This window comes from Hyperoodon ampullatus, assembly GCF_949752795.1.
Source record: "Hyperoodon ampullatus genome assembly, chromosome: 7".
Taxonomy (NCBI): domain Eukaryota; kingdom Metazoa; phylum Chordata; class Mammalia; order Artiodactyla; family Ziphiidae; genus Hyperoodon; species Hyperoodon ampullatus.
The window spans coordinates 67,131,678-67,152,587 of NC_136920.1; the positions used below are offsets into that span (position 1 = coordinate 67,131,678).

Sequence of the window (20,910 nt, forward strand, 5' to 3'; positions counted from 1 at the left end):
GGGATAGATAGGAAAAATGATATGATGGTATTCTGTAAAACTACAAAATAATTATAGCTCATCAATTAAGCTAACACTTTGTCAGTGCTACGTTAAGCATTTTACATGTATTGACCCAAAAACACATTATGAGAAATAAATACTGTTATCTTCATTTAATAATAGAGGTAATTGAAGTACAGAGAACTTAGGTCAAAGTCACAAATCTAATATGTGAGGAGGAACCAGGACTTCATTCCAGCCAGGCAATGTAACTGTAGAACACTTGGTCCCAATCACCATATTGGACTATATCAATAACCAACAAACGTTCATGTCTTCCTATGATACAACATTACTAGGAGTTATGAGAGAAACCAAAATGGCAGTGATAGCTTTTATTTGAGTAATATTTGTCGAACAACAATCAATGAGACTGGCGTAATAATGCTATGAGGAAACGGAGGCTCAAAAAGATTGGATGACCTACCTACAGCCATTTATCAGACTGAAGTGGCAAAACTGAAATCCAGCCATGGGCTTCTCATTTCTAATGAAGAAATTTTTTCATTACACCCTTCTCTCAAGAAATTTAGTCCCTCTCTGGATAATAGAGTCTTGTACGCCAAAAACTAGATTTTAACATTTAGGGGCATTCCTTAAAGCTTAGAAACTGACATTTTAAACAAATTAAAAGAAATGCTGCCTCAAAAGATATATACAGTAAATAAAGTTCATCACCTTGTCTATGTTTTCTGCTAATTCATACTTGTCACATTTTCTCTAGTGAACCAGTATTTTATAACCAGGAAAATAGTAAATAGACATTATTTGAAAAATCCATTTAGAATAATTCATCAGCCTGAGTTGAGATGACCTGAGAATGGAAATCAGGAGTGTTTTAGGGTTTTATCCTTAACCTTTCATGTAAATTTCACAGAAAACTGAGGTCTGCCCTAGAGAGAGCCTTAAGGCTGCAAAGAGACCATGGGCCTGAGGCTGCATGGCAGCTCTTACATTCTGTACTGCTTTGTTACAAGAGAAAGATAAATGAGTGAAGTTTTTGCTCTTTACTAGAATGTGAAGACCAGAGTAAATAGAAATATATTCCAGAAGTATCCTCATGAGTGGCTTATAAAATAAAGGACAAAAGATTAAAATAATAAGCCTTAGAAAAAAATAAAGTCCATCAAAGATAATACTATTATAATGCCAACAGAGCTTAAACTGAAGCTTGGAGGAGGTGGGAGTTTCTGATCCATTTAGATATTATTCCTGTTACAGTCCAACCAACCACATGATAAAACAGACATCTTCATATGCTAGTCTTGACATTTTTCTCCAGTAGAAATCCCAGAACTAGATTTACTAACAATTTTTGAGGCGATTTATATATATATATATATGAAACTATTTTATAAACATTATCTCATTGAATTTACAGTGAGATACTATGAGGTAGGTACTGTTATTAGCTCCATTTTTCAAATGACAAAATGCAGGTACGGAGGCTGGTGGCTTGCTCTGTGTCTCACAGCTAGTAAGGAAGCAGAAGAGGTAGGGGTGGGACCCAGCCAGAGCCCACACTACTGCTGTGTAGATCTAGAAATGTATGTATTTGAAGAGAGTTCCTATAAGTTTGGTTTTTAATTCAGCAGCCAAAATAAATAAGCAAATAAGCACTTAAATATCTCAGAACATTTAAAGCTGTCAGATTATCCCTAGCATATGCTTAGTGTCCACGTCTTTGTCCATTCAATGTAGTATATTAGCTAAAAGTCAAATAACTGAAAAGGTACTTTTTCCTGCTTACAGTATAATAAAAAGTATATGATCTGCTTTATTTATACTCTAAGAGGTTTCTTTTACTTTTTTTTTCTGTCTTTTTTGTGTGTGTGTGCTTAGGGTTGATGGTGCATGTTGATAAAAGAATTACTCTGGCTGCTTTCAAACAACATTTAGAGCCCTTTGTTGGAGTTTTGTCCTCTCACTTCAAGGTCTTTCGCGTGTACGCCAGCAATCAAGAGTTTGAGAGCGTCCGGCTGAATGAGACACTTTCATCATTTTCAGATGACAATAAGGTTGATTAAAATAATTCTGAATAATTAGAGTCTGTTTTAAATGATAGATTTGAGAACATCTTGTACTACTTCCAAGTAAGGTGAAATGGATACCCTAAAAGGATAATTTGTCCCTGCGGTTTAGTGGTTATTTTGCTTTTTTGTTGTTGTTTTCTCCATTCATCTAACAAACATTTGTTAAATGTTAACTGTGTGCCAGTTAGTATTTTAGGCACTGGGGAATCGGAGGTAAAAGATATACCTGTTTTCAAACAGCCCAGAATCTAGAGAATTGGGAGAAAAATACTAAACAGTTGAGATGAAAATGGGTAGTTTATTCTACTGAGACCATACATCTAAAAAAAAACTGTTTTTAATTTGTAGATTACAATTAGACTGGGGAGAGCACTTAAAAAAGGAGAATACAGAGTTAAAGTGTACCAGCTTCTAGTCAATGAACAAGAGGTAAGTAATATACTTACAAGCAATGTAAGGTAACTTTTGATAGTTATTAAAAACATACAGTGCACAGATTTGATTACTAGACATTTCTTTTTATCTCTCTAAAGAAGGGGATGGCAAACTTTTTTTAGGAAATATTTCAGTTGTACAGGCCATACTGCCTCTGTTGCAACTACTCAGTTCTGCCAATGTAGTACAGAAGCAGACACAGACAATACATAAGCCAATGGTGGTGGCTATGTTCCAATAAAATTTCACTTACAAAAACAGGCACCAGATGAATGTGGCCCTCAGGCCATTTTTGTCATCCCCCTGATCTAAAGTATTGCTACAAATGCTGGAGGGGCAAACATTTTCTGCTTTTAAAAGGGGGTTTGTTTGTGCTTCTGGGAATGATTGTATAGTGCTATAGAAGGATGACAGTTAACTACTTTTTGTGTTCAGAGAATCATTTTTAGTATTTAACTAGCATTATATATAGTGTCTCTTTGTGCTGTAAGTGCTTACAAATATTAACCCTTCTAATCTTCATCAATTAACTCTATTATAAAAGTACTATTATTCCCATTTTATAGATTAAGAAACCGAGGCACAGAGAAGTAACTTGCCCAAGGTCATATAACTTGTAAATGGTGGATTAAGGATCTAAACCAGCTATGTTTTTCAGGGAGTAATAAAATATCTTAGTTCCTGTGATATATAAGATTGTGGTGAATACCCAGAAGAATAAGGCAAAGACACTATTTTTAAGACATTTATAACATCTCAGTGAAGACCTAGACAAATGTGAAAAACAGCAAATAAGGGGATAATGTTTTCATAAAATGCCTTAATTTGTTCAACAAATACTTTATTAGACATCAGTCATATCTCTTATATGTGATCCATTACATTCATTTTGACTTACATCTTTCTTCTGAATTTGGGGTTTGTGAATACTGTATCTCTTTTGAGACAGTCAGTGAATTTATTTGGAGAATTAGTATTCATTTCTCTCATTTTACTCTATAAAGGTGATTCTTTTTACTTTCAAAATTATGGTCATTGTATTACAAGAAGAGAAATATAAATGTATTATCATATTTAATCTCCACAATGACTCTGTGAGGAAGACACTGGCTCCGGTTTACAGATGAGAAAACTGAGGCACAGAAATGTTAAGTAAGCTTGCTCAAGATAGCAGAGTTAGTAAGTAGTGGAGCCAAGATTTAAACCTAGGAAGATAGACTCCTAAACCCAGTCCAGTAATTGTCACACTATAAAGTGCAAATAAAACATCTTGTTGATCCTTATTTTAATGTGTAATTCAGGGTCTAATTGTTTATGTTTATATTCCTAGCCGTGCAAGTTTCTGCTAGATGCTGTGTTTGCTAAAGGAATGACTGTACGGCAATCAAAAGAGGAGCTAATTCCTCAGCTCAGGGAGCAATGTGGTTTAGAGCTCAGTATTGACAGGTAAAGTAAAATTACAAGTGTCATCAGCAATTTGAAGAAAGACAATGTGGTCAATTGATATGGATTGGTATTATTTTCTAAAACTAGAAGAATTTTAAATTCCTGTACCATTCAGAATTTTAGTACTGCAGATTAATAGAACTAAGCAAAAGTATTAGCATTTGTTTGAACTTCCTCTGTAGGATACTAAATTTGATGTCTTGAGAGCTTTTCATTATATTTTCCCAAAATTTTAATGAATAACCATTTGACTTTTGTGTTTGAACATAGTTCATTTTTCTTTGGTGTGTCAGATTCATGTCATTTTTTTCAAGTTAAGAATTTCAAAGTATAATAGTTTAAAATGTCTTATCACATTTGTAGGTTTCGTCTAAGGAAAAAAACATGGAAGAATCCTGGCACTGTCTTTTTGGATTATCATATTTATGAAGAAGATATTAATATTTCCAGCAACTGGGAGGTTTTCCTCGAAGTTCTTGATGGTATTATCAATATTCTTGTGGAGAAATATCAGGAATTCTCTAGAAATAATCAAAGTTATCATTTTTTCAAATAATGAGTTTCTTCTGTCTCTTCTCTGGGCACCATTTGCCTTTTAAATATTTCTTCTTTTCTCTAATTTTAAGAATATGAATTCTTCCTTTCAGGGAGGTTGCAATTTCAAAGTTGTATTTTTAGTACCTTTTACAGAAAGTAAAAGTTTCTTAGCCATGTTTGTTATTTAGTGTCTTTCTTCATTGTGACTTGGTTTGAGGCTGTGGTATTAATAATTTTTCAGAGATTTTGAGGACAGTGACAATATTAGTTTTCTAGGCTGGTACAAAGTACTACAAACTGGGTGGCTTAAACAACAGAAATTTACTTTCTCACAGTTTCGGAGGCTAGAAGTCTGAGATCAAGGCGTTGTCAGGGTTGGTTCCTTCTGTGGGCTGTGTGAGGGAGAATTTGCTCCATGCCTCTCTCCTATCTTCTGGTGGTTTATCGGCAGTCTTTGGTGTTCCTTGGCCTATAGATGCATCCTCCTGATCTCTACCTTCATCTTCACATCATGTTCTCCGTGTGGGCTTTCCTATCTATGTCCTGATTTCCCATATTATAAGGACCCTAGTCATATTGGATTAGTACCCACTTTAATGACCTCATTTAAACTTGATTACCATTGTAACGACCCTATTTCCAAATAAGGTCACATTCTGAGGTACTGAAGTTCAGGACTTCAACATGTCTTTTGGTGGGGGACATGATTCAACCCATAACAGTGTAACAGTGACCTAGAAGAGCAGTTCTGTTTGTCACACCTCCTGGTTTTAATTATCAACATTGGTACTTTTAATCTAATGTTTTTTGGAAGAGTTAGTGGGGGAAAAGTTGGCTTTTGGGAGATATCAAGGGAAACAACTAGTTCTATATTCTTTTGTGACTTTGCTGTTGCTTAGAAAGTTTTTGATTTTCCTTTTCTTTTTCCATAGAAATTAAAATATCGTAAGTTCTGGATATTTTTATGTAAGATTATGATAGCTTTCAGAGGGTTCAATAATACTAACACCTCACCTATTTCAGGCTATTTCAGGTCTAATTTGGTTTAAATTTCAGTGTTTGAATTCTGATTAAGTGACAAGTTAACTGGGGAGACAAGGAATAACCAGGACGCCATCTACTATGATTTGTAGGCAAGTGCTCCAGATTGTAATTCCTTCCCTGAGTATCTGGGGCCTGAGAGAGTAATCGCTGTGTCTGGGTAGGCCAAGAAGAGATGAAGGACATAGACATCACCCTTGTTAGGAGGGAGTATATTTTAGCAGAGATGGATTAGCCAGAACATGTCTCTGGATAGTAGGTCCTTACATCAGTATCATTTCAGTATATATTTTAGCATCGAAATACTTGAGTAAGATATGTCATGTGATTAAATCTAAGAAACAGTTATTGACCTGTAATTTGCCAGACATTGCTGATCCTTGGTGCTACAAAAATGAATAAAGACCAGTGTTGTCCCCCAGATGCACAGTGTATGGGAGAGCCAGAACTACAAACCTGAAATTCCAAAATGATAGGTGTTAAGGACCAAATCAGTACAGTTGGCTTTTGTGTACCTCAAAGAGAAAGGTGACAGTTGAGCTGGGTTTTGAAGAATCAGTAAGTTTGGGAGTAAATGAAAAGAGAAGGATTAATGATAGCTTGAGTGAAAAAAGAAGATAAACTGAAAGCTATTTGATTATGATTTTAGATTGTGGGGTAGAAGCCAACAGAGGAACAAAGATCATAGATCTTTCAAAGAAGAGAGTAATTGGTAGAGCAGTGTCCAGCAGGAGTCACGAGGGAGTGGAGTTAGGAGTACTGGTGGAAGGAGAGCTTGCAGGGGTTAGCGATTATCTTCTGAGACTTGGGGGAAGAGAATAAATATTTTATTCTCAAAAACTCCTTGGGATAATTGGTTTCTTTTATACCCACTTTTTCTTTTTTATATTTATTTATTTATTTGGCTGCGCTGAGTCTTAGTTGCGGCGTGCGGGATCTTTAGTTGCGGAATGTGGGATCTAGTTCCCTGACCAGGGATTGAACCCGGGCCCCCTTCTTTGGGAGTACAGAGTCTCAACCGCTGGACCACCAGGGAGGTCCCCATGCCCACTTTTTAAGAATAACACTTGAAGTAAATCTTTTTGTTTAGTCAGGCAGTACAAGAAAAGGCAAATTATGAATCATTAGAGTAAATAGAATGATGGCCTAATCTTGCATATTAGGGGCAGAGAAGATGAAATCCATGTCACAACTTGCAGTTTTGTCAAGACGGTGGAGGCCTTCAGAGATGAAGTTGGATCCCTTCCAGGAGGTTGTGTTGGAAAGCAGTAGTGTTGATGAGTTGCGAGAGAAGGTAAGTTCATTTTAAAGAAAATGAACTAACATACATTTTTCTCTGTGGTGCATAAGAGACACCCTAGGAAGTGAGTGCCAGACACTGACGCAGCAACCTCTCTTTCTTTGAATCTGTCACACCTTGTGCCACACTACTCTTGTTTCTTAGGGCTGCTGATGCTTTGAAAAATTACCTTGGCTTCTGGCCATCCAGAAGTGAACCACCACTTTCTGTTACTTGGACCAACTTTGCCTTAAATAGTTAGGATTAGTTAGAGGCACTAGAGTAAATTGCTGTATATGCTTAAAACCCAAATGAGGTAGAATCAGGTAGAGAACCCAGATGAAGATCTCTTCTGCATTTTGCATTTTAAAGGTGGGAATTCTAAGGATCTCTGGAGAAAGGGTGAATTATTCATAAGTGGTACTAGGACAGCTGGCAGTTTGGGGAAAAATTTATTTCCATATTTCACACCAAACACAAAAATAAATTCTAAATAAGTTAAATTTATATTTTAAAATATAGTAAAATGATAAATGTTCTAGGTGAAAATACTGAGAATATTTTTATAATCCCAGAGAGGGAAAAATATCTGTAAGTATAATACCAAAAGCCAAAAAAGAAAAGATAGAAAACATAAAAGTTTAAATCTTCTGCACAGTACCCCCCCACTGCCAAAAAAATTTTTTTAAAGCAACCCATAAACAAAACTAAAAAACAATGGAAAAATATTCAAAACATATGTGAAACATGATGTCCAAATTTAAAAGAAGCTACAAATGAATAATCTGGACAGTCTAATTTTAAAATAAGCAAAGAATATGAATAGGGAATTCATAGAAGAAGAAATACAAGTTAAAATAATAACAGCACTTTTTACCTCTTAAATTGGTGAAGATTTAGAATATAAAAAATACCTAGAGTCATCATGGTTTGGGGAAAACACAATATCATACACCTTTGATAAGTGGTTAAATTGTTACATTTTTTTCAGGGTTCAGCTTGGCATTGTTTATCAACATTTCAGATGTGCAATTCTACATCTAAGAAATGTTTGCAGAAATATGCGAAGAGATATTTATGGAGATACATATTATAGCATTGTAACTGGGAAAACCTAAAAACACGCTCAGTGTCCTTCAGTAGGAAATAAAATGGTATATTTTTCAACTATTGAAGAGAATGAGGTTACTCGGTATCCTATTCTTATATGGAGACTATATAAAGTTATTATATAGATATATAAAACTGTATTTATGAAATATATTTATAAATGTGTATATGTAGTTTATATATGCATAGGAAAAGTCTGGAAGGAATATACTAAATTGATATTTCTGAGACATGGTGTTTGCAGGTGGACAGAGGAGAGAATTCCACTTCCTGCTTTTTAAAAAAATTTTATATCAGACATGTTACTTCTTTGAACAAAAAAATCAAGCTATGTCTGTGCTTATGAGGTTAAAGGAAAATAACTTCTCAGCAAATTTACTTTTTAGATGAACTCATGTAAAATGTTTCCTTTTACAGCTTTGTGAAATCAGTGGAATTCCTTTAGAAGATATTGAATTTGCCAAGGTAAGGCCCTAAGAATGTTTAAATCTGGGTACTAGGGCTCAATAAACATGGCTAATGGTGTCATTTATTCATTCATTCTTTTCTCCTTAGGGTAGAGGAACTTTTCCCTGTGATATTTCTGTCCTTGATATTCATCAGGATTTGGACTGGAATCCTAAAGTTTCTACCCTGAATGTCTGGCCTCTTTATATCTGTGATGATGGTGCAGTCATATTTTATAGGTAACACTCACAATGTTTTGGTTATTTCTAGTGGTACCACATTTTTGTTGTGCATCTTGTTTTTCATAAATAGCTTTACAATTGTTATGATACAGAGCAGCCCTGACCAGTGCAAACCATTTATTACATTCTGAAATTTCTAGTAGCCACATTTTAAAAAGTAGAACAGTGAAACTATTTTAATAAAGTATTTCTAACCCAGTACATCCAAAATATTATCATTACAACATGTAAACAATATAAAAATCATTTACAAGGTATTTTACATTATTTTTCATATAGTAAGTCTCCAAAATATTGTGTATTTATTATACTTGCCTCCCATGTCAATTTGGAGCAGACATATCTCAATAGGCACACATGGCTAGTGGCTACCGGATTAGACATTACAGATATAGAGGGAAAAGAATAGTCATTGGAGGCTGGCAGATATGTGTTCAGATTTAGCATTGTTATTTACCTAGGTCCTCATCTGTAAAATGGCAACAATGATGTCAACCTTGCAAGATTTTATGAGAATTAGGAAGTATTGCATTTTAAAAAACTGGCCTAGTGCCTGTTATAAATAGATGTTCAATAAACGATAGCCATTATTATACTAATAGTAACATGGAAATTATTCTATGCCATTTATCGAAGTGAGTGCCATGTTAATATAATAAACACATTAGAAATCTAGGATATCTTAATATATGAGGTTATTTAACTTCAGTGGTGATAATCAGATTTCATTTTCTCACTGAGGAGCTTTAGAGCATTTAAGCATAAATTAAAAGAGACAGATGGCTCTACTGGTCTAATATGTCATTAATATTTTAAACGTAGGGATAAAACAGAAGAATTAATGGAGTTGACAGAGGAGCAAAGAAATGAACTGATGAAAAAAGAAAGCAGTCGACTCCAGAAGACGGGACATCGTGTAACGTACTCACCCCGGAAAGAAAAAGCACTAAAAATATATCTGGATGGAGCACCAAATAAAGATCTGACTCAAGACTGACTCTGCTAGCGTAGCATTTTCCCTGGGGGATTTTGGTTTTAATTAGACGGTTCACTGCTACTGTGTAGTGTGCCATTATAGCCGGACGTGGTTAGGGGTAACCCAGTGATACCAGCACTGATTGGACTGCCCTTCACCAATCAGAAGCTCAGTGCCCAATGGGCCACTGTTTTGACTTGGAATCATGTTGTGCACTATAGTCAAATGTACTGTAAAGTGAAAAGGGATGTGCAAAAAAATAAAAACAAAAAGCAAAACCTGCTACTAGAAAAGGGGAAAGGGGAATGAGTAAACTTCTTTTCTTGCGGACAGATGTGCACATAGCCGCTAGTCCAACCAGCCTCAAACAGGATGCTCATAGCTTAATAATAAAAGCTGTGCAAAGGCCATGAATGAATGAATTTCTGTTTATTTCACTGATACACACATTACCTCATTGACAATTCGGAAGTAAATGCAACGTGTGTTGACTCTTGGAAAGCAGCAAAATTAGGAGCAGAAGAAAGAAATGCTTAGAACCAGCCGTAACCCAGTAAAGAAAGAATCATGAAGTTGTGTTTTTACTTTGTTTCCTTTTTTTCGAAGTATTAAGAACATTATTCTAGATCATCAAAACGTTTCTTTAGACCACTCCCAGCAGGTGGCAGCTCAAAATTGCTGCAATACTGTAATTATAACTGATTGTACGTAAGTTATGGATGTAGAGAATTCATTTCACTCGTTCATTCAGCATGTAAATAAAATTGATCCTATTGAGTTATCATAATTGCAGTTCAGCTATTTCCCATGGTTATTCCTTTCACATGTCATTCATGATGTACATTTGTGTACATTGAGAAGTACAGCAGTTTATGTAAATGTAACCCTCAGTGGGGTTCCTCAGTGCTGGGTCCCATACGATTGTATTTGCCCTTGTTAATGAGGTTTTTCTGTTCAGTGGCTTTGATTTTTTTCCTTTTTTACATTTATTTTTGAAGATTTACTCCAGGTTTGAATCTTCTAAAACCCTTTTAAGTCCCACTTTAATTTTTGGAGTTGATACATAGTTACATGTAGTTTAACTTTGGGGAAACATCTTAACATCATTTTGAATAAACTTGCTAGTAAGTCAGGTCATGACACAGGCTAATGCAGTCAACATGATTTCATTGCAAAGTCTATTAGAATTGGCAAGCTTTTTGCTATGCTAAATACAACTATTCAATGAACACAATTCTACGTAAATTTTGAAAATGCCATCTAATTTATAAAAAAATCAATTAAAAGGTTTTGGTAAAACTTTTTCATGCCAGATGCTGTTTACAACAATGAACATGCCAATAAAACATTTGTTCATTCTGTTGTGTTATTTTGGTCATTAAACTTTTGTGGATGAAGAATCCGGGTTCAGAAGAGATTTGTTTTCTTTAAATACTACATTTTGTAACATATATTGAATAATTATCTCATTTCTGTGGTAATGTATGTTTACAGTAAAGTTCTCATGAGAGAGATGAAAAGATGTTAATATTTAACTTTGGAGGATCCTGTCGATATTTCAAAGTCAAAATTTTATCCTTTTTTTCCTTTTAAGAAAGAATTAGAAAATAGTGTTAGCAAATGCTGGTTGCAGTTTGAATATAATGATTGCGAGTTCCATAATATCTTAAAAGTCCCCACGAGGGGAAAAAAAATCTTTTCTAAGACATTTTTCTGACTAATTTTTATTCCATATAAACTCTGTAGCATTCTGCTAAATTTGATGGTGGTACTGTTCTGGGTTTGCATTAGTGGAATTGGTGGTGTTCTCAGAGGAAAACTTGAAGCATTTGTGATGAGTTGTTTTTTCAGATCATTTAGATTTTCTGATGTAACATGACAGCTCTTTGGTTCTGATGCAGGCCAGCTTCCTTGGGATATAGGGGGTCAGTAAATGTGCTTTCTGCTGTCAAGGACTGACTGTGGAGCAGAGGAGGCAGATTTGTAAGTAAAATGGGTTTGGGGCCTTGTTTGGTTTGGTTTAGTGTCCCTGTAAGAGGAAATGGTAGAATCTTCATACCTGCTCCTCATTCTGTGCCTTCTGCCCTTTTTATTGTTTGTTTCGTGTTTGCTGTTTCTAATTGCAGGCGTATTACAAATACCAAGGGTAAAGAAAATATATATTTCATTATGGAAAAAAAAAGTTAAAGCTTCTTGCTCTTCAGTGCCTGATAGAAAACACAGTGTTGCACTTGAATAATTTCAGTAAAGGGGGTGGTGATTTCAAAGTGGATTTGTGACAGTGGGAACAGTAATTTGCGGGAAAGAGATTAATGTGTCAACCTCCCCCAGACTCAGAGAATCAAGTGAGCATCTGTAAGCCAAGGGGCACATTAACTGTGTGTGCCCAGGCCTGGGGCAGTGGAACCTGGTGACCACTCATCTGCTGAATCTTCTGAGGCTGAGGCAGGCCACATGCAATAAAGAGTGACCCTGCTCCCCATGGGTCATGCCAAGGTTTTGAAGAGTTTCTACTGTGGGGCAGATGAGTTTGTGTCACCCAGGGACACCCTGTGAGAACCAAGTACCTACATATCTAAGGCAGGTGCTAAGGTCAGGGGTCCATTCTGGCCAAAGAAGCCAGAGCTATGGTTTCAGGACTCTGCCTTGTTTATTTAGCTGGTCTGTACAGTGTTTATTTAGCTGGTCAGTACAGAGGTTTGCTAGATGAACGTCTGCTTCTCAAACGAAGTGTAAGTAGCTGATAGTAGTCATGACAAGATAAAAAGAGTGAGGGAAGGAGCCCTATACTACACAGTGTTTGGTAATCTCATTCGTAATGGAATGGAAAGTACTTTAAAACTCTTGAGAAAACGGAAAGTACTTTAAAATTCTGAGGAAATGGGGGTGAACTATGCTACAGCTAGAAAACAATCAAGTAGGCAGGCTACACTGTTAGGAATGGTATCTAGGCGGAGAGAGGAGACAGCTATAAGCTTCCAACATGGTCTGAGCTAGAGTGCACAGCATCAGAGCACTGCAGTGTTATTACTAAATCTGGAAGTGACCTGTGAATGTATGGAATACAATAAAATCTTTTATTCTGATTCATTCGCTAGTATTTCCTTTTCAATTGGCTGTTTTCCTTCTGAATTTTGTCCCTTTGTTCAGCATTAAGACTCTAACCAGCTCTTGCACTTGTGACTTGCAAATTGTAGTCTAGAGTATATGGAATAGAAGATAATCTGAATTAGCAAGTTTTTTGTTTGCTAAATAAAAGTATTCCATCTAAACAATTCTGTGTAATTTTTGCAAAACGAATCAATATTTTGGTCACTAGCAGTCAAAAGCCTTCTAGGGCCACAAATCCTAAAATCCAATGCAAAATTGTGTGTATGTGTAGTTTTCTAGGGGTCTAGTAAATGCTTTTTTAATCAGGTTTGCAAAGGAATTCATGGTCCAAATAAAGCTTGTAGCCACGTAGGCTCGGTGTACATGAAGCTGGTGTACAGAAGATGCTCCTTCAATGTCGTTCGTATGGGGAAAGGGGTACTACAATCATTTGGTTAGATATAGTGTTAATTTTCAAAACGTGGCTTTCAGAACAATGCTTGACAAAATCAAGAGTGCGTTAAATCATGTGTGACTGTTTAGAAAAGAATGCGATGATCACTAGGGGCCAAGCTAGGAGGGCAAAAAAGTGTTAGGGAGGGATGTGCTCCCCCTTCCCCGTCATAGCACCACCACCTACCTCCCCCTCACCTGTTTACCTGCACAGGAGAAGCTGGTCTTTTAACTGGTCAGAGCCTGAGAATTTACCAGGCCAGGGGATTATTTGTGGACCCGAGAGCCCTGCCTTAAAGGTGAGTACCGTGCTCCCCCTCTGCTTCCTTTGCTCCCAACCTGCCCCTTCCCCCAGTATAGAGGGCACACTTCATGTTCAGCCTTATAATGCTTAAGCAACCCACTGAATTAGAAGGTATCTTGTTGAGATACAAATAATGCAGTGGTTCTGTTTTTCCAGTAACTGTGCCAACTGTTTTGTAGAATGCAGTTTTGCACTGGAAGCAGACTTTTGGGGCAACCCTATAACTTTTAAGTCACTTTGCATTATTCAAACAATCTGACCTTGTTGAAGTTTTTTAGTCATTTGATTTAAAGCGCCTCCCCCCACCACACGCACAGTGGCTGTTGGATGTGCCACTCTCTGCTTGGAGAGGGAAGGAGGCTATGGTCAGAGCCCTCACCCCCCACTGGCTCTTTTCTGCACCAGCTCTATGGGTGGTGGAAGAGGGAAAAGAGCAGCCTCCTGGTGGTGGTGGTGAGATTACTGTCCCCTTTTACCTGGTCACCATGAACTCTCGTAGAAGGTGGACGCCCTGTGGGTCCTGCCAGCCAAGGATTCAACTCCAAACAACAGTGGTGGTTCCTTATGAAACTTGACTATCTTTTGCCGACTTCCTGCTGGCAAGGGACATTCCTCTGAAATGCGTACCACATTATCCCATGATGCCCTGGGGCTGTGGACGCAGTAGGAATCTGTCTTCTTTGCATCTTCCCTCCTCCGCCTCACTGCTCCATCCAGTCATCTCTCCCTGATGCTCCTCCTTCCATGGTATTAGTGGCAAGTCAATGTATCCACCTTCTATACAACCATCCCCCTTTGAGGTGTCAATCGCTCCCATACAAATTTTATTTTTTGTTGAAGTATAGTTGATTTATATTGTTGTGTTAATTACTGCTGTACAGCAAAGTGACTCAGTTATACAAATATATATGCATTCTTTTTCGTATTCTTTTCCATTATGGTTTATCACAGGATATTAAATTTAGTTCCCTGTGCTATACAGTAGGACTTTTGTTGTTTATCCATTCTATATGTGCAGTTTACATCTGCTAACCCCAAACTCCCAATCCATCCTTCCCCACCTCCCTCCCCCTTGGTAACCACGAGTCTATTCTCTATGTCTGTGATTCTGTTTCTGTTTCATAGATAGGTTCATTTGTGTCATATTTTAGATTCCACATATAAGTGATATGGTATTTGTCTTTCTCTTTCTGACTTACTTAGTATGATCTCTAGTTGCATCCATGTTGCTGCAAATGGCATTATTTTTTATGGCTGAGTAGTATTCCATATGTACCACATCTTCTTTATCCATTCATCTGTCAATGGACATTTAGGTTGCTTCCATGTCTTGGCTATTGTAAATAGTGCTGCTATGAACATAGGGGTGCATGTATCTTTTTGAATTATAGTTTTGTCTGCATATATGCCCAGGAGTGGGATTGCTGGATCATACAGTAATTCTATTTTTAGTTTTCTGAGGAAACTTCATACTGTTTTCCACAGTGGCTGCACCAACTTACATTCCCACCAACAGTGTAGAAGGGTTCCCTTTTTTCCACACCCTCTCCAGCATTTTTATTTGTAAACTTTTTAATGATAGCCATTCTGACCGGTGGTACCTCACTGTAGTTTTGACTTGCATTTCTCTAATAATTAGCAATGTTGAGCATCTTTTCATGTGCCTATTGGCCATCTGTATGTCTTCTTTGGAGAACTGTCTCTTCAGGTCTTCTGCCCATTTTTTGATTGGGTTGTTTGTTTTTTGTTGTTGAGTTGTCCCATCCAAATTTTATGAGTGTTTCTCTGAAAGTTCCTCCCATAGGTTTTAGCCAAAGGAATAAGTCTAATTTCCCCTGCCTCATAGGAGATCAGACAGGGAAATAACCTGTTTTCCAAACACTGCCATCTCCCAAAAGGGGGTTTCTTACCACCTCCCTTGTCGTCTTTATATAGGGCAATTGAGTTGCTGCTGCTGCAGTGGCACCTCTCAGCAGCCCCTGTTATGAGGTGCCTAGCTCCACAGCTGTCGGTCCTCTGACTTTGGAAACCCAATCTGGCTATCAAAACATAATCTCTAATCTAGTTGCATTTCTTGACTCTCTGGAGGGGATGCACAGACTACAGGAATACTTAACTGCCCTTTATCCCACGCTTCCCCCCCACCACAGCAGGCCCCTGGCCTCTCTCTTCAGCTCTCATCCTTCTGCCCTGCACCCCTTTCTCCTGATTGTGTCAAAAGCGCAAAGAACCAGGCTAGGGAGGCTAGAAAAGCCAGGCACTGGGAGGAGTAAAGGGAGGGAGCAGAAACAGAACATGAAGAGGGGAAGCTGGGAAGAGGCAGCAGCAATCATCTTTGTTCCATCACAGTCCTCTTCCAGTTTAGTCTAAGGCCATGTGGGTGGACAAGCCAGCCACTCATCTGGGCGGAAGGTGGAGCTCAGACTTGGAGCCTGCACCACACACCCAAACACTTCATTTTCTAATCTTGCTTTCCCATTGAGGGTGGGAAAGCGGGTGAGCTGGGATTCATAAAGCTGCACGTTGTTCCCCTTTTAGTTGTTTCTGGTTTCAAACAACAAAGACTAACAGCAACTTTATCTGTCATATTGCTGGTTTACTTTAGAAGGAGTCCAGAAATAGTTGACAGAAGGGCTGCTTTCCTCCTCAACGTCATCGAGGACTCAGACGTTTATCCTTCTGAGGTACGTAGAATAACGGCCCACAAAAGATGTCCATATCCCAAACCCCAGACCCTCTGAATATTTACCTTACATGGCAAAAGGGACAGCAGATATGAGAAAGATTAAGAACTTTGCCATGGGAAGATTATTCTGGGTTATATATAAGTCACTGGAAGTGAAAAACCTTTCGCAGCTGCAGAGATGGCACCAAAAGACCCAACCTGTTACTGCTGGCTTTGAAGATGAAGGGGGCCATGAGCCACAGAAAGAGAGCAACCTCTAGAGGCTAAAAAGGGCAAGGACGTGGTTTCTTCCCCAGAGCCTCCAAGAAGGCAGCCCTGCTGATGGCCTTGATCTTGATCACATGATCCCAAGATGGCTGCTGCAGCTCCAAATGTCACATCCTAAACACGTGTGCTCAAAGGCAGGCAACCAGGGAAGGGGGTGGAAGGTGGGGACATACTTCCTGTAGGCCTCTTTCCTTTTGTCACTCAGGTTAAAAAAAACCCTTCCCAGAAACTCTTTGGCAGCCTTCCCCTTACATTTCCAGGGCCAGAACTTGGTCATGTGGCCATCTCTAGCTGCAAGGGGGCGCTGGGAAAGGAAGTGTCCAGCTTTTCCAGCCTCTGTGATGGTGGGAGAAGCGCAAGGAAAGAGGGCTGGGATTAGCTGTCAGGTAATGGAAATGACAGCATCTACCGTGGCTTCCTTGGCAGGAACTCCGGATCTCGGGAAGGGCAGGCAGGAAGATGCAAGTACCAAGGTCCACCTAACCTTTACCACATTCCACTTAGAATCGTGAGTAGAGGAGATACACCAGCGTCTCTATATGTGAATTTCAGCCAAGAATTTTGCCAAGCCCCTCATGTTCTTGATTTTTGTGGCTATGATGACAAAGTGGAACAGGATAATATACCTGCATATAAGCTCCATGAGAAAGTGACCTAGTTTTTATCTCATGTACCACTGTCTCCCTGGCACCTAATGTAGGGACTGACATTTAGTAGGTGCTCAATAAATTTTTGGATGAAATTTCAGCCTCTTCTCCAAACGCTCAAATTTACCTTGTCTTCCAGCTACTGTGAATTACTTGCAGTTCCCCCTATATACCATCCCTCCTCCTTGCCTCCCTCCCTCTGCCTATAGCCCAGAATGCCCTTTCCTATTCCTTCTGTCCTCCTGATATACTATCATCTTTGAAAGCAGTTCCCATGCCAGCTCTCCCAAGCCACGTGCTCCTTTGAGGATCCCATAACGCTCTGTTCAGATATCGGGTTGACTGCTTTCATTTTGTCAGTGCTGCGTTTAGTGTAGCTCCCTCATTAGGCTGTGATGCCTTCAGGGTAGGACCCTATCTGGATCAACTTGGTACCCCTAGTGCATATCACAGCACCTGGTTCTGAGTAAATATCTGTTGATTAATAAAGATGTAGAGTGGTCCTGATGATTCTGGACATTGAAAACAGCTAATTTTAAGAGATAAACTTGGGCTTCCCTGGTGGCGCAGTGGTTGGGAGTCCGCCTGCCGATGCAGGGGACACGGGTTCGTGCCCTGGTCTGGGAGGATCCCACATGCCGCGGAGCGGCTAGGCCCGTGAGCCATGGCCACTGAGCTTGCGCGTCCGGGGCCTGTGCTCCGCAATGGGAGGGGCCACAACAGTGGGAGGCCCGCGTACCGCAAAAAAAAAAAAAGATAAACTTATCAGTATATCCTGGGCATACTGTACTAGATATTGTTTTGACTTTAGCTCCATCACTTAATCTTTTTGAGACTCCATTTCTTCATCTGTTAAATGAAGAAAATACTCATGGGTTCAATGAAGATTGAATTAATATGGGTAGACTGTCTAATCTGGTGTCTATCAATCACCCAGCTGACCTTAATATATAGTAGTTTATTATTATGGTCACTGAAGATCTGTGTTTGGCCCAGAACTGCATTTGATTAAAGAAGCCTCCCCAGAAAAGAGGCATACACATTCCATTTACTCTTTCAGAGACAATGAAGCACTGACACTCTTAAGGACTAATTCCCATCCCAAAATGGTTAACATTTCTAAAATATTTTGTGCTTCCATTGTCTGGAAAATTTGCTTTATGGAAGAACTTTTTTTTCTTTTTGCACAATGCAGGTCATTTCTATTTTATTTTTTCTGGCTGAAAGGGCTTTATATTTATTCAAAGTCAAAAGGAAAAAGAAGTCCAAGAGCTACAAAAGAGTAGTTTAAGTGATTTATGCTTGATTTCTAAATGCAATATGTGTTTATACATAATTTAAAACTTGAAGAAAGCATGCTTATACAATTGTGTGACTTTAACATTTAATAACTCTGAATACATGATGGAAACAGTCCATGACACTTGAAAATATCATTTATGGAACAGCATACAATTCAGTGCTCTTAGCTTGGATATTACAACCATATTTCACAAAGTCTTGCTTGGCTCGATTTTCTCCATGCAGTCAATATGGTCTTCAGTTGCTGGTAAGTGATTTTGCAAATTTCATTTATAATCCCGGCCCTAAGATTACCTAAGTACTGTTTCTGGCACGTTAACTTACATATTATGCTCCGGTCATGTGTACCTTCAAAGTTACTGATATAACTGACTGCCACAGGGGACAGTGTCAATACCTCTGTCTCCACTGGAGTGATGGCCACCCACACTGAGGAGAACACTGGGGAGAACGCTGTTTTTCTAACAAACAGCAGAACTTTAATCTTACAGGGATGTGTGAACTAGTTTGACCTTAGTTCCAGATGTGCCTCAAAAAAAGAAAAGAAAAATCTCATTCTTCATCCTCGTAGCGGGTACTTTTGGTGGCACCGAGGCTGGTGGGGGGAGCACTGGGCTTGGAATCACACCTGGGTGACATCCTGCTCTGGTCTTCACTAGCTGTGTGACTTGGCAAGCCACTTGACATCTCTGAGCCTCCGAGATCCTGACAGACGGGGAGACCAACGCCCTCTTCATCAGGCTGTGGTGAGAGGACATGACACTGCTGCCCTGGCACAGAGGTAGGAGCTGAGTAACACTGCTGAGAGGATGAATGCAGGCAACGCGGAGTGAGAACGTTTCACCTGCAGCAGCTGAGGGCAGCGCTTGCCTGTGCCCAAGGTGAGAACGGCATGAAAGATTCACTTGTTGCATTTTCGCAGGTTTACGTTTGCAAAGCAGGGCATTCTTCTCCACATGTTTGAGAGTCAACATTTCCCCAAAACCCATCGTGGGGAAATTCTGCATTCTTTTCCATCCCCTCCCCTCCAACTATTCTCGAGGCAACGTCATACAAAACGAAACGAGCCGTCTGCCAACCAGCAGAGGCGAAGCAGCCGATACTTTGGACCAGTTGAGCAGCCCTATTCTACCTTCAGCCTCCCACACCCTGGTCTTCCCCGACACCAGAATTGTGATGCATGGGGGAGGGGGTGGGTGCTGGGCAAGGGTGCAGCCCCTGATTTGTTTTAAGCCAGAGGGGAAAATGTACTGGGAAGAGGCCACGGAAAAAAAGCCTGGTGAGCCCACACCTAGGGACACAGCTGGGGAAATAAATTAACTACTTCTGTTGCGTGTCTACCCACAGAACAGGCCTGGGTCTAAATCTCCTCTCCCTCCAGCAGCTCCGAGGTGGCCCCGAGCTCCCTGAGAGCCATTTCCACCGACAGGCTCCTCTCCAGGTTCTCCAGCTCCCGGCGCACCTCCTCGATGAAGCCGCCGTCTTCATACTCATCGGGGACGTCTCTGGGCACCAGGTTCGCTCCGTCCTCATCGCGGCCCCCGACGAAGGTGGGCTTGCACACGTACACCAGGCTGTGGCTGTGGAGGGAGGGGCGGGGGCGGGGCCCAGGCCCCCAAACTGAGGCCCCGCCCTCTGCACAAGCCCAGCTCACTTTCACGGCACCTCCTCTAACATCCTGCCTTAAAGCAGATGCTGAGGGAGGGTCACCTTTGGAGAATGTGCTCCAAGGTGAGCTCCCCCTTGTCGAGCCACAGGGTCCTGTCACGGACCCTCTCTGGCAGCCCTGAGGACTCGGGGGTCTGAGAGTTTACAGCCCCCTGCCCACCCGGGCCCCCAGGCAGCAGCAGCCCCTGCTGCACCTGCGGGGAGCCCTGGGCCTTGTGGGCCGGGGCCAGGGTTCTGTCTGTCACCCCAGCCACCCTGGATCCTGCTGGGAGAGAAGGCGGGGCAGTGGCTGCTAAGTGAGATGCACACGGAGAACTTAGCCTCTGAGCAGGCCTGGTGCTTCACGCTCTCCACGGCCTCTACTCTGCTGGCCACTCTCCCGGCTGCCCTCCTACCTCTCTGACTGCACCTTCTCAGTCTCCTCTGCTCTTTCATTGTGATGGGCCTGGGCTCCCTCCACACGCAATCTTTTTTAAGGTCATCTACTGAGGAGGCTTCAACCCTCACACAGATGAGCCCAAATCTGTACCCCTGGCCACACCTCCTGAGCCCTAGTCCTATAGATCCGCTATTGGACCCTCCATCTGGAAGACCCAAGGACACCTCCAACTAAACCTACCTTAAATTAAATCCACATCTTCCCCCCACCCTGCTCCTGCTCCTGGGTCCCCACTGGGTGGCAGCTCATTTGCTCTCAGCCCCCGACAGAAAGGGCAAGTGAGACCTCACCTATGAGGCTGGCAGAGGAGGCCACTGGCACATGGGCATCGGTCCAAAGCTCCATCAGGCTCCAGCTCCCAGGTGATGAGATCCAAAAGCCGGCTGGCAGGGTCATGGCAGAGCTCACCCTCCACGGGCAGGGGTGTGCACACAGGAAACAACAGACCTGGAACCAGCTGAGGGTT

At 40.3% G+C, this 20,910-nt stretch overlaps 2 protein-coding genes across 10 annotated transcripts in view; one reads left to right on the plus strand and one right to left on the minus strand.

Moving 5' to 3' along the window:
- USP47 (ubiquitin specific peptidase 47) overlaps positions 1-9,998 on the plus strand; it is a gene marked incomplete at its 5' end in the record, with an annotated part of 124,406 nt that extends 114,408 nt beyond the window's left edge. For all 9 annotated transcript variants that reach the window (XM_079709240.1, XM_079709242.1, XM_079709241.1 and 6 more), the window contains 8 exons: positions 1,885-2,060; positions 2,424-2,504; positions 3,841-3,956; positions 4,320-4,438; positions 6,698-6,828; positions 8,341-8,388; positions 8,479-8,609; positions 9,435-9,998. In XM_079709240.1, coding sequence (XP_079565366.1) covers positions 1,885-2,060; positions 2,424-2,504; positions 3,841-3,956; positions 4,320-4,438; positions 6,698-6,828; positions 8,341-8,388; positions 8,479-8,609; positions 9,435-9,609 — 977 coding nt within the window. In that variant the 3' untranslated portion in view covers positions 9,610-9,998. The remainder of the gene's footprint in view (positions 1-1,884; positions 2,061-2,423; positions 2,505-3,840; positions 3,957-4,319; positions 4,439-6,697; positions 6,829-8,340; positions 8,389-8,478; positions 8,610-9,434) is intronic.
- Positions 9,999-19,697: 9,699 nt separating this feature from the next.
- DKK3 (dickkopf WNT signaling pathway inhibitor 3) overlaps positions 19,698-20,910 on the minus strand; it is a gene marked incomplete at both ends in the record, with an annotated part of 46,183 nt that continues 44,970 nt past the window's right edge. The window contains 2 exons of the mRNA XM_079707513.1: positions 19,698-19,917; positions 20,735-20,891. Coding sequence (XP_079563639.1) covers positions 19,698-19,917; positions 20,735-20,891 — 377 coding nt within the window. The remainder of the gene's footprint in view (positions 19,918-20,734; positions 20,892-20,910) is intronic.